Source organism: Tenrec ecaudatus, chromosome X (genome assembly GCF_050624435.1).
Source record: "Tenrec ecaudatus isolate mTenEca1 chromosome X, mTenEca1.hap1, whole genome shotgun sequence".
In the NCBI taxonomy this organism is placed as follows: domain Eukaryota; kingdom Metazoa; phylum Chordata; class Mammalia; order Afrosoricida; family Tenrecidae; genus Tenrec; species Tenrec ecaudatus.
In genome coordinates, this window is record NC_134548.1 from 147,548,087 (window position 1) to 147,562,474 (window position 14,388).

Sequence of the window (14,388 nt, forward strand, 5' to 3'; positions counted from 1 at the left end):
AAAAACTGCCTTAAAATGAGCTGAAATACTCGATTTGTATACGAGTATATATAATAATATTCAGAGTTTATGACCTAGGCAGTCTGACTTTCCTTGAAAAATGCATTAAAAAATCTAAAATTGGTCATTCAGCTAGTTGTCCAGGACGAATGTTATGTGAGCCTCGATTTGTCACGATCAGTTTAAGTTAAAGGTTCAAGAGTTGCTTTGACTAAAAAACTTCGAAGGTCAGAAATTTCCCCCAGATATTAAGAGTTTCATTTGATACTCAGTTTGGCTCCATTTTCTGAAAACTGGCTGGTCTCTCCCAAGGGTAATTTTGATAGCCTGGATAACAAGCTAAAGAGCTTCTTTACAGTCTGTGGGAGATCAAAATCAGTGTATGCAAAATCTAACATGCATGGCCCAAATAAAAAAATAACCCAAAGTAGGGTTAAAGGTCCTCACTCTTACAGATATTTGTGCATTCTTATTCTTCAAGTGCCTTTGTTTGATACTTTGGCTTTGGTAGAGTGAGCTTCTGACTGCCTTAGCTTGACAATCACAAAGGCTACATCTGATCTTAAAAAACAACCAAACAAGCGAACAAACAATACTTACCAGCATCATAGTTTTTTTTTAGTTCTATTCACTTCAAAGCATACCATGTTTTAAAAAGGATAGAAATCAAGATATTTACAATTAAACATGTGCATTCAGATGGGACTCACCTTCAGAGAATCAAAACAGGCTATCACACGACCATTTTCCACAGGGCAAAATCTTGGTGGATGGGCAAACTTGCAATCAGCATCAGCTCGAGAGCAAGTTCCTCTCTGAAAGTCTCTACAGACTTCTAAAGTCAGCCACTGGGTATCACGAACCAGGGTAATATTGACAGCCGTCATTTTGAAAGCAAAACTAAATCAAGTGCACCCTCTTCAGGACAATATCACTGCTGATTGTTAAAAGGGGGAAAAAAATGAAATCAAGCTAAATGCGAAGCGAGAACAGGTGGCTTTGGTGCAATGACTATTTGTTAGCACTTAGGGTTCCATTTACGTACAATCCAATCTAGTCACACAAATAGCCAGTAGTAAAACTTTACACATCTTAACAGAATAATTAAAAATCAAAATACAGACCAACTTCTCAAAAGGCAATGGTAAAGGTTACAATTCTGAGTCTTGTAGTTTGCTTCTCTGAAGAAGTTACTTCAACTAACTGGCAGGCTTTCAAAAGAATTCTGAGTTCTCTAGTTTCTGTTTTCAATTATCATTATTTTTTTGCGAAAAGCATATGCTGTTTACTGCCCTTTAATTATAGAATGGTCTCAGAGCATCGAGAGAAAGGCTTCCCCCTATTTCTTGGCTTTAAGGATTAATAGTGGTCAGGATGTTGCAACTATTTTAAAAAAGACTGTGATGCAAAATCAGGGAAAGGAGAAATTATTAAGAAAATTGAGACTCAATAAAATTAAATAAATACCTGGACAAGTTACTGACAGTGAACTTAGGAGCACACCCAGTTTGTTTGTTTGTTTGTTTGTTTGTTTTTGGTTGCAATGTGGATGGGAGGGGGATATAGAGAGAGGCAGCTCTAGAGCAGAATCCAAGCAGCAGTTTTCAGAAAAGGCACTTTTCAGAAACCTGCAAAAAAACAAAATTGTAAAATTAGCTACAATAATACAATGCTTCTGTTTCAAGCTCTCATTTGGGGAAAAAAATAGCCAGGTCCTATTTGCAACAGGAAACATCTAGCTACTGACATGCAACATAGTACAGTCAGCTACTGTCAATAAAAAGGGGCATTTCCCAATACAGAACTGTGTGTGGTTGAAGGAAGGAATCACTAAGATGTATTGTTGTAGTACAAGACTGGCCAACCACCCAATTAAGAAGAAAGGGGGTAAAATGTAGTTTTATTTTTGTCTGTTCAGGGCAGAAATATATTTGGGAGTTCTCTGCACACACAAAAATGCCATTGTGATAATCCCTTATTCATTAATGCATCTGATTTTAAAAGGCTATCCAAGAGTTGTCTTAAAACTGGCTTTAGTAAGCACTTTGTAAGAAAGGCCTGGTGGTCTGCTTCCAAAGATCAGTCTTGAAAACCCTATAGAGCAGCTCAGCTGCACAACATGGGATCGCCATGAGTCGGAATCTATTTGATAGTAGCAGGTTGAAAGCTAAGGTCTTATTGAAGGCTTTGGGGTTCATTTCTGAAATCCATCTAACCCAGTGGTTCTCTACCTTCCTAATGCCGTGACCCTTTCTTACAGTTCCTCATGTTGTGGTAATGCACCCACCCACAACCATCAAATTATTTTCGTTGCTACTTCATCACTGTGATTTTGCAACTGTTATGAATCAGGTGACCCCTGTGAAAGGGTAGTTCGACTCCAAAGGGATCGTGACTCACAGGTTGAGAACCACTGCCCTATGCCATGGTCCTGACAAAAGTTGAAGAAGCCTTGCATATGCCATAGCATGGAGGAAGGAGATGTAAAATGTGCTTCAAAGGAAACAAAATACTTTAGAAAACACGACCCCCCCCACTCCTCTACAAAGGGAAACTGGAACAACTCAGAAGTAAGTTTCAATAAGCATGAATGAATGAGACAGAAAGTGCTGGTCAGTAGCATTTTGGAGACCGTTGGCTTGCAATTTAACCCAGAGTCAACCACTGACACTTTCAAGCAACTCAGTAGAGAAGTGATTTGATTGCCCTGATGCCATGAACACATAATAAAATAACAGGGTTTTCTAAAGCAAGATAAAAGTAGACTCAGCTGATTATCAGACAAATTTAGTAACTACTACCTTCAGCATGAAAGCACAAAAAAAGTTGTATAGAAAAATTCACTTCATTTACAGATCGTTTTGAAAACTTTACAGAACCTGAATTCTCCTTGTCCTTTTTTCATTCAAGAAGAAACTCAATGCCACTTGATTGTTCAACTATGCTTGGGAAATTAAACCTCGAGAAAATTGAAGGAAGATTACTTTCTGTTTAAGAGGAAAGCATATTTTTATAATTAGCTTTTTTTGTGGAGATATTTCAAAGATGTATTTATACTTAACTTTGTCTTAAGAAAAACCCTAAATATAAATTGGTCTCAGGTCTAAGACTTGTGGTTATTACTGTCCTGGGAAGTATTACTCAGTCTGTTCAATATTGCTTCTACTGTCATGATATCTGCCACTGTCCAGCTCCCTTTTAAGCCTAATGGGAAAATTGTGTGGCACTGCTTCACAAGTTCTGTGATGGCTCTTAATGTTCTGGAATGTGCTTGCATTCCATTTTATGTGGGGTTGTGTTCCTGAGGTTTAAGACTATCAGAAGAACTGCAGAAAAATACACAGAATACTAAATATATGTTGATTACAATATTATCTATATTATACAATACATATAACACGTGATATTTTATATTATAAAATATGAACTATGTGTGTATGTATACTAATGTACACAAGCTTGATAGGGCAAATGAAAACCACAATAAGGTACTATTTCTTACCCATTAGGATGGCCATTAGACGACAGCAAGAGGATAAGAAGTGTTGGCAAGGATATCGAGAATTTAGAGCCCACATATACTGCTGATATCAACAACAAAAAATGTAACTGCTTTGGCAATTTCTCAAACATTTGACCCTATTATATTCCACTCTGAGGTTTATACTTGAGAGAAATGAAAACATGACTCCTTGAAAAAGCTTGTAAACAAACGGTCCTTTCATCATTTTTCATGACAGCCATAGAGTGGAACTGATGACTGGACAAGTAAAATGTGGCATTTCCATACAATGGAATATTATTCAACTCTAGAATAGTGAAGTACTGATTGACGCTACCACATGGATGAGAGCAACCCTGGTGGTGTCACAAAGTGCTCAGCTACTAATTGAAAGGCTGGTGGCAATTTGAACCCACTAGCCACTGTGTAGGAGAAAGAGGTAGCAGTCAACTTCCATAAGAATGACAGTCTTGAAAACCCTACAAGGCAGCTCTACTCTGTCACACAGGCAAAATTGACTCAATGGCAGTGGTTTTTTTTTAAGTTATTGAAAGAAGTCTGGTATAAAAGATCACATATGACTACATTTATATGAAATGTCTAGAATAGGCAAATCCATAGAGACAGGAAGTACTTAAATAGTTGCTTAGGCCTCGGCGAATAGGTAGATTGGATGTTTTCTTGTTGGGGTGATGATGTTCTAAAACTAATTGTGGTGATGACAAAACCCTGTGGCTATATTAAAAACCATTGAATTGCACAATTGAAATGAGTGGGTAGACTGGATAGTATGTATAACATAAACTTATTAGTAAATGAAAATATAGAGAAACTAAAGAGGCATGAAAATCAGAAAAGAAAAAATGTCTAATGGAACTGGCTGACTATGTTTGTAAAGATTCCTCTTAGACACAAACTCTTTTAACTAATATTACTAAGTTGAATTACAAGAGTAAATTAATTCTCATACTATAGTTGACAGCATATATGGAAAATACTCTGAAATTTCAGTAAAGAACAATGATTATATTTATATTCTGGAGTCTACAAATATATCTTAAGTGATATATTCAACCTCAATCCAACAACTAAAGTATATAGACTGCTTGAACAAATTTAAAGAAAAATAACCCAAAAAGTGTGTGTACACACATACACACGACATTTGCTCAGAACATAAACAGTAAGAGTCTAGGGAAATATTTTTTACAGAGGCCCATCAAGTATAGAAACAGATAATAAATAATATAATTCTGAGCTTTTATAAATGAAAATTGCAAACAGGAGTTGGCCTCTGGCCACACATTTTATGTAAGATTGGGAATGGGAAAATAATTTTCTTCTTCTTTGGCCTGTAATCTTTTATGGGATGCTAGCCAATCACTCAAAGCACTTCTAGCCAGCACTTGTCTTCACACTGGAGCTACTTTTGCAACTGGCTCAAAAGAAGATAGGTTTAACAACTAAAAGCAACGGGAAAGAGGACGAGAAGTTCTTTTTGGCTTGACAAGGTAGAAAAAAAACAAGGAGTGGTTCAATTTTTCCTTTACTTTGAAGAATATCACCTCCATTTAATATTCTCTACCTTATGCTTGAGTAATAGAAATAGAATATGACATTTTAGGATTTGTTGATTCCTAATAAAAAACCTGTAATATTGGAAACTGTGAAGGATTTTCTTTTACTCGAATCTACTATCATTTCCTATGGCAGCGGGCAGAGTTAAGAAATCAAATATCCTATTGCATTGGACAAATCTTCTACCAAAGAACTCATTGAAGTATACAAAAGCAACGATGTCACGTTGAAGACTAAGGTGTGCCTAAACCAATCCATGGTATTTTCAATCACCTCATATGCATGTCAAAGCTGCATAGTGAGTAAGGAAGACCAGAGAAGAATTGACACTTCTGAATGACGGTGTTAGTATAGAATCTTGAAGAAACTATGGATTTCCAGAAGAGCAAACCAATCTGTCTTGGAAGGAGTATAGCCAGGATGCTTCTTAGAAGTGAGTCTGGCAAGACTTCATCTCATGCACTTTGGACATGTTGTCATGAAGGACATCCTTGAAGGACATCGTGCTTGGTAAAGTAGAAGGCCAGCAAAAGACAAGAAGAGAGTCAAAGACCTAGATTAACACAGTGGCTGCAAGTGTGCGCTCAAATATAACCCCCATTTTGATGATGGCCTAGGACTCTTTAATGTTTCTTTCAAACCACCACACCAGACACGATCCTCTGTTTCCAAATCCCACAGTTAGATCGTAGCAGAGAAACACAATAGAGATAATTTAGTCAGAAAAACTTGACAGTACCTAACAACAATTACAATGTGTTGGTACAGTGATTAAGTGCCTCACTGCTTAACCAAAAGTTCTGTGGTTTGAACACACTAGTATCTTCACAGGAGAGAACTGTGGCAGTCTGCTTCCATAAAGATGATCACCTTAGAAATGCTATAGTAGAGTTCTACTCTGTTCTATAATGTCACTATGAGTCAGATTTGACTTGATGGAAACAGGCTTGGGACTCAGTCAGGTTTTAATATAGAATATACTTGTATTTTCTGTTAATATTTTAGAAGATAGGATGGTACTTTGGACACATTATCAGCAAAGACTAATTGCTAAAAAACAAAAACACCCCACATTAGTTAAAAAGGACACTGCATGGATTAGTAGAGTCAACAAAAATGAGGGCCTCAATGAAATGGAACAACACAATATCCCAAAAAGTGAACATGAACATAACAACAGTCCTGGAGATAAATGTTAGGCACAAGGTCCTCATGAATCAGAGCAGACTCAAAGGTAAGTAAGAACTAATTTTAAAATGATCATTTTAGTCCATTTGTATTTTGTAGTTTTATAGTATTCCATTAATCTTTGAAATTCAAAAAATCTATTTTAAAGTACGAAGAGTATATTATCCAAAAATACTGATGAAGAATGAAGCTCAAACAGAGTACATTACTAGTCGTATCAGAGAAAGGTAGCAGACATAATTTGTCTCCCTTAGAAATTAGAACCAATGAAAGCTAGTCAATTTTGCACAGTACTTATGGCTCCTCAAAAGCATGCTCATGCTTGTTATATCGCCATCTTCATTACATATCTGTGTTGGGCTGGATGAATCTTTATCCAGCACTCTGGTGGTATATAGTGTTTACTTGTTGGGTTGCGGTCCACAGTTTGAAACAACCAGCATTTCTCTGGAGGAGAAAGACAGGCCTTTTTACTCCTGTAAAGAGTTACAGTCTCAGAAACTCACAGGGAGAGTTCTATGCTGTTCTATAGGGTGGCTACGAGTAGGCATCGACTCAATGGCAATGAGTTTGGTTTCTGTTTTTGTTGTTGCTTTGTTTTGATTATGTTCTAGGTACTGATCACATCTAATAAGGTCCCTGGCTCCTGTGGAACTTCCTATGTCATTTAAATGGAGAAGACATTTAAAGTCACACAAGTGAAGTATTTATGAGAGTTTATGCAGGGATGGAAGCAGATGCTAGGTGTTCTAACTCCAACACAGGTCTCTAATTCCCTATAAATGGTACACCACGCACAATGACTTTAAAAATGTACCCTCAAACACACACTATTCGATTTCATTGAGGGTCTTTCATTATTTTGTTGACCCTCTTCTTCACCAACCACGATGTCTTTCCTCAAGGACATTCTGGATGTCCTTTCCTGATGACATGTATAGGAGACAGACTTGCCCTCCTCATTGCTAAATAACATACTGACTGAACGTATTCAAACACAGATTTGTTCTTTTGGCAGTTCATGGTATATTCAATATTCTTCACCAAAACCATAATCAAATGCATCAATTCTTATTCATTGCCACAGTTTGCATATGCATGTGAGGCAACTGAAAACACCTTGGCTTGGGTCAGGCACACCTTAGTCTTCAAAATGTCATCTGTGTGTTTTAGACTTGAAAGAGATTTTTAGCAGCACATTTGCCCATGCCATAAGTCATTTGATTTCTTGGCTGCTGCGACTGTGGATCTACTGCTATAGTCCAAAGACGGTTAAGGATAAATCACACAGCTGATGATCTCAGATAAAGGCGAGGAATATTGCAAATGAGGATTCCAATTAAGAACTTTTATGAAAATATCTTAAATAACAGTTTCATTGGTTTTGGTCAGGTATTATTTACTATTTTTTCCATTCATATTTTAAAATTCCTTCTTATCATCTGATTTTGTGTACTTCTTATTGTTCTTATTTAAGTATTAGCTGCATGAAGTAATAAATTATCTTTCAGTATATTTTTTATACTTAAAACGGTCATTAGGGAAGTGCAATAGTAGATAAATCATTTGAATCTCACTACTGTATATAAGCACTTTTTAAAAATCGTTTTATTACGGGCTCATATAACTCTTATCACAATCCATACGTACATCAATTATGTGAAGCACATTTGTACTTTCATTGCCCTCATCCTTCTTGAAACACTTGCTCTCCACTTAAGCTCCTGGCACAGCTCATTTTTCCCCTCCCTCCCCGCTCCCCCCTCCCCCATGAACCTTGATAATCTACAAATTATTATTTTGTCATATCTTGCCCTGTCTGACATCTTCCTTCACCCACTTTTCCTAATATAAGCACTTTCGAATGAGCTTCAACAAAAGTCTACTTGTATGTGATATTAATGACAGTGTTAAGATTATTTCTACACTTTCTTTTCTTTGGAATGGGCAAAAATATGGATATATCTCAGTCAGGTGGTCAGTAAGATGATACCATTACAAGGAAAGATGGGCTGTTCTTCCTCATTTGGCAGCAGCGAGATCTTATCCTGGATCTAGAGTGAAAATCTAGAGTGCCCAAATGACTTCTATCTGTATCTCTGGCTAATAGTTACTCAGTGAAATGCTTTTCCAACAATGGGCATGATGATAATAGTGGCGGTGTAAAGACTACTTCCCTCTGAGCCACAAAAAAATCCTTAAGTATCCTTCTATGATAAAAAATAATTTTGACTTTTAATTAATATTTAGCTATTGGAATCCTAGGTAAGGAAAGCATGTCTTTTTAATTTAAAATTATGCACATTAGATTTAGTGAATAATTTGTGAAGAACATAGATCAAAATTCTTAAAGGATTAGCACTATTTTGTGTAAATTATCTTGGAGGTAAAACCTAAGATGATTTTCTACTGACATAATGGAAATTATAACTTGCTCCACAGCTGTTATAAGGTCATAGCCAGCAGTTACATTCCCCTACTTTTCCTATATCCTCCTCCCTTTTCTCTCCACAAGCCAGCACCGAATATAAAAGCATGGCCAATGCCTGGTCCAGAAGATCACAACGATCCTATTTGGCACCTAAACCAGTGTCTGCAGAAGCATTCCTTTACATGCATTTTATCAACCTCATGAACAATGTTTTCTTTCTTTCCAGCTTAAGCTTTCTTTACATCTGCAGTACCTCTAAATTTCTTGTGGCCATTTATTTTGGCTTTATGACCATATGACACACCTGTCACACGCAGCTTAAATTGGCAGGCTGACAAAATGTAAAAGCTTTCAAGTCTTTGAATTTGCTTCAAGGTCTATATCCCTCGTGTTTGGATTAGTGGCCCACTAACACACGTTCTTTATGGTGTATAAGGGGTTCTCAGTGGGGCAGATGGAAACCATGATTTCATAGACATCTTATGGAAACTCCAGTTTTCTGTCTGAAAAATAAATGACTATAAAAACAAGAAAATTTTGCCTATGTGCATAACTTTTTCATTAAGATTTGAAAAATTACTGCATTTCCAACAATTCTTCTGGGATAATAAAGTTAATACATATTTTTATCAAAAATCAGGTAAGTAAAGTCATATAATTTCATAAAACAACTAAACATCCAACCTCAGTTAGTACAATGGCCATAGGGGAAAACTATGAGATAGATCACAGGCATTACAGTATATCTTTTGAGAATAGCTTCAGCAATGTAGGTGACTGGTTTCGTTTAGCAAAGGAGTTTGTCATTTTTAAGGTGTGTACTTTTTAAAAATTCATGCTTTATGAGAGCTTATTGAAAAATTCCATTTAAATGTGTGTGTTTATGAAAATATGGTATGCTACCAAACACCCGAAATCCTAAGTGCCATTGCAAGAAATTCATTCATAAAAAATATGATTCACTGACCTGATCCCACCACACCGAGGCAAATCACTGGGGGAGTGCAGTGGAACAGCAAGGGAATGGAGTGGCAAGGTCCCCAGGGAATGCTGAAAGTGGACTTTGGGGCCAGGGCGTGGTGCCCCAACAGACTGGACTGGAAAACGCTCCTAAGGGCCAGCAAATGATCCCTGAACTAACTACAAGCTTTTCTCTTGTGAAGAAAAAATATGATTCAAACTTGAGGATGATAGGAACTAACATATTCAGCAGGTCCTATCATACCTAAGTATTTGACCTAAGTGAACTATAAAACACATCACAAACAAGACCAAGTGCATTTAATACACATATGATGGGTTAGCGAATGATGTATTCCACAACTATTATTGAGCTCAAGCATTGTTTCAGGCGTTGGGAATACAAAAGTAGTAATAGCCTGCAGGGTGGGGGGTGAGGGTGGGACAAGTGCATAAAATCAACAAGGAAATATCTCAATCATTCATTTTATTGAATCCACTAAGTTTAATATCCTTTCCCAAAATTCAGGCAAAAGAAATCTTTTCAATATACATGTGGGAAAAACATGAATCAGTTTCTAAATATCCATTGTACTGTGTGCACAGGCCTGTGGCAGGTACTTCTGGTGAATCAGAAGACCTTTAATCCAGTTGAGAAGGTAGAAGCGATATACCTGAGACAAAAGGAAGTCATGTAAGACAATGAGGGCAAAGCTCCCTAATTAGGAGCAGGAAGGGCTGTCATAGTTTTGACTAAACAAACAAACAAATAACAAGGATCCAATGAGTTGGAATCAGCTACATGGCCTTGGGTTTGGGTAAGATGTCCTGGTGGTGCTGTGGGTTAAGGCATTGGGCTGTTAACCAAAAGGGTCGGTAGTTCAAACTCACTAACTGCTCCAAGAGAGAAAAATGAGGCTGTCTGCTCCCACAAAGATTTACAGTTCAGGAATCCTATATAGATAGTCTCTCTCTGAATCAGAATCCACATGATGGCTATTGGGGGACAAGGTGAGCGCATTGGGGCAGAGGATATTCCTAGGAAGAGGCACAGCATAAATGAAGGCAAGAAGTACAGACGTCCATAGGTAAGGAGGTGTGGGCTGGCTAGGATGGCAGGTTTCTATCAGAAAACAAAGATAAGTAGTGTCTCAATGATTTCTGATGGGTCTTTTAAGTGACCCACAGAAATATCTATTTGTTACAGAAATAGGAGCCTCTCTCAAAAGATCTTAGGCATCGTAGAAACTCAGAGGCCAAAAACGTAATAATAGTGTATATTAAGACAGTATAGTTATATATAATACATAGTTAGTACACTATAGTTATTAGTGTATGTCGGTACACATGTTAGTACTATGTTAACAATAACTTGCTCTTTCAAAATTTGTTTTGAGTAGCACAAAATACATATAGCAGAAGAACAAAAGAGAATGGGAAATGGCTAAAGGTGAGAGAATTTCTCTCCGGTTCACAGGTTCTGTGGGGTAAGAACAGGCAGAGGTTCAAGTCAGGCCAGCATTAAAAGTAGGCAGGATACAAAATTGCTTTTCTATTTTCAAATGGTTCCAAATATTAATCTCTATGACTGAAATTTCCTTTAAAATTGCAGTTGAAATTTTAGCTAGAATGTTTTCTGGTTGAATTTTGCCACAGAATAAATTCATGTCGGGAGATCAATTTAGACAGCAATCATTTTGGCAACTATATTGTTGTAGCATGCCACTGAATGGTCCTATAGGGCAGACTGAGTAGAACTACCTCATAAAGTTTCCAAAGCTGTCATCTTTACAGAGGCAGACTAACACATCTTTCTCCCCTGTAGCCACTGGAATGTTCAAAGCACCCACCTTACAGTCAGCAGCCAAGCACAGGATTGTAAATCATATAATCCGATGTCAAGAGGGAATAGTTATCAGAGTCAAAATTGTGAGAATTCAGTTTACAGATGGCTATGGATGACAGTGGAAGGCCAAGATACATTTGTGTGAACTACGTAGGAAATAAGCCTCAAGTGATCTCCCTCTACCCATAATAAAGGGATGGGAGGAAAGCGGTTACTAAACAGAGTGCATTGGAGAGATGAGTACAGAAGATCAAAGGGATAAACCTGACTTGAACAGTTATAACCTTGTCAATCGATTCCCCTCTCTGATGCACGCTAAGCCTGACCTGGTTGTCAAAATTTTTCTGCATTTTTGTTTGTCCATATTGGGGTTTATCTAAGATGTGTTATGTCACTGGGGGGGGGGTCACCTTCTTGAATTTTTGTTCTATGTTGTTCTGTTTTTCAGTGTATGAAACTCAGGATTGATAAAACCATAGAGATAGCAGTGGTGGTGGAGGTGGGGGTGTAAAAGAGAGATGATGTCAAGGAATACAGGAAGAAAAAGAATGTTTGGAAACTGATTGTGGTAGCAATTCTGCTCGACGTGATTGAACTGTGGAATGATATATCTGTATTTACGCCAAATAATAATTTTTTAAAAGGTGGAGAGTAGAAAATACATTATATATCAAATATCAAAATACTACAAATTTACTCTAGATGGGCTGAAAATAGTTATACAAAATACCAAGGGATAGATGTATCCATTTATTATTTTAAACGTGAATGGAGACTTAGAAAGGTATACCTAACATAGTTAGTGCGCTCACTCATGAGGAGCCCATGATCTCATGCCATCATATTTAATATTTTAGCAATGTGTCATGAGAGTGGGTTGACAGAGCCTCAATTTTAACTTAATTGACCTGGTTCATTTACTTTCTTTCATTGAAAATTCATATCCATATTGGAGCTTAATTCTTTGCCTACAGAGTCATTTCATATACTAATGAAAATGAGAAAGGCACCTTTTGTAGCTTTGCGTTCCTGAAAGGTGGTATTTTGCTGATGCTATAAGGGTTTATTGATCCCTGTGAGTCTATGTCTTCTCTTCACTTCAATTTAACTCTTTCAGTTAAGAGACTGCCACCTTCTTTGAGCCCATGATTTTATGCCAGTGTTCTCTCTACAGTGAAACACTTCCATCAAATTGATTCTGACTCATAACAACCCTATAGGACAGAGTAGAACTCTCCCTTAGGGTTTCCGAGGCTGTAAAACTTTATCAGAGTAGAAAGCCTTATTTTTCTCTCAGAGAGGCGAGTGGGTTCAAACAGTTGATCTTGTGGCTAGCAGCCCAACTTGTAACCCCTCTATGTCATCAGAACTCCTTCTCTTTAGACATGTTATCTAAATTTTGGACTCTATCATGCTCTACCTGACTCTGTTCTCTAAAATGTGTTATAATCAGACTCAGTTTACCTCTTTATAATCCTGGTGGTAATATATTGCTAGTCTAAATTTATTTTACTTCTGTTAAATACATTTTTGTTTTTAGCCTCCCTTATCCTTATCCTTTCTATATGTAAGAGTCTATTTCAGGTCAGGACAGACAGGATCCATATAAGATATTCTCCATATCACTTTGTAATCAACTGGAAATTACTAAGTAAGAGTTTCTAAGAGGAAGTTTATGATTCATAAAATAACCACTAAGAGACAATGAGGAGGATAATTTTGCTTTTCTGATAATAATTTATGTTTTTAAACTCAGGGTCTTGGTTTTTAAATAATTGGTATGCCAAGGTATTAATAATGATAGACATTAACAGAGATATTAACCTATGCCAGGTAAATTTTCTCTTTATAGGCCAGGCATATTTATAGCTCATGAAATCACCAACAATACCCTAAGAACAACATAAAGTCAAATTTAAAAATAAAATTTATCCCTCAAAACTCTCAATTCTAGATTTATTACTAGACAGTGTTGTTGAATTTTTCAATATTTACCATTCTCATCCTAAAAGATCTACAGAATCTGTTTTCTTTTTCATTTTCTAAAGTTGCGATCTGAAATACACAACTGCATTTTCATGGAAGCCAGAGGATCCTGAATGACATAACTTTTTTAGATATCTCTGCTCATGCATGTCTGGCAATTAGGTTAGGGAATGCTTAACACGTTGGAATTCAAATCATCCAATTCAAGAGAACATGTGGCCCAGAAATCTGGCCTCCAGCTGGTAGAAGGGAAGCATAAAAGCCTCTGGGTACAGGAAATCCCTCCACTAATAATAAAAAAAATTTTAAAGAAAAAGTCTACCTAAATCAAACTGAAAACTTTGAAACAAGATTTTAAAATCATACAAAAGCTGAGAAGCTGTGATACTACAACATGGTACCCAGTACTTTAAAAACCGCAACCTCCTCCCTCGCCTACCCTCCATGACTATTTTGTGAGCTTATTCTATCAAACTGTGGAGTATGCAGATCATTTAGAGCAGGCCAACTAAAAAGATTCCCCCACCTGAAGGTGTTAGGACAACATCTCAGTAAGAGCCTGAAAAGAAAGATTAGTAAAATAAAACTCAAGGGAAATTTTAAAATCAAACTAACAAAACGTCTGTGTACCCAGTTAAGTACCTACATTGTATAGAAGGTAAGAAAATAAATATATGTTGGTAATCAACTAACAACTACACTTCTATATCCACCCCCCCAAAAAAAAGAGTGGTGCAGTGACTTCAATAGTAAATTAAAGGTGGCATTTGCATTTATACTGAGGTGAATGGAATGATGAAATCTTATACTTTAGTTACCACATTGTGTTTAGCAATTTAAAATCATTTGAATAGATTAGAGAGGTGATGAAGAAAGTAAGGCTAACATTATATTGCC

At 36.8% G+C, this 14,388-nt stretch overlaps 1 protein-coding gene across 4 annotated transcripts in view; it reads right to left on the minus strand.

The window, feature by feature from the left end:
• MBNL3 (muscleblind like splicing regulator 3) overlaps nt 1–14,388 on the minus strand; it is a 119,664-nt gene that overhangs the window by 73,232 nt on the left and 32,044 nt on the right. For 3 of the 4 annotated variants that reach the window (XM_075538221.1, XM_075538220.1, XM_075538222.1), the window contains exons 2-3: nt 1,468–1,628; nt 711–937 (exon numbers count right to left, since the gene is read on the minus strand). In XM_075538221.1, the coding sequence (XP_075394336.1) occupies nt 711–887 (177 nt within the window). In that variant the 5' untranslated portion in view covers nt 888–937; nt 1,468–1,628. The remainder of the gene's footprint in view (nt 1–710; nt 938–1,467; nt 1,629–14,388) is intronic. The other variant, XM_075538223.1, reaches the window with a different exon arrangement.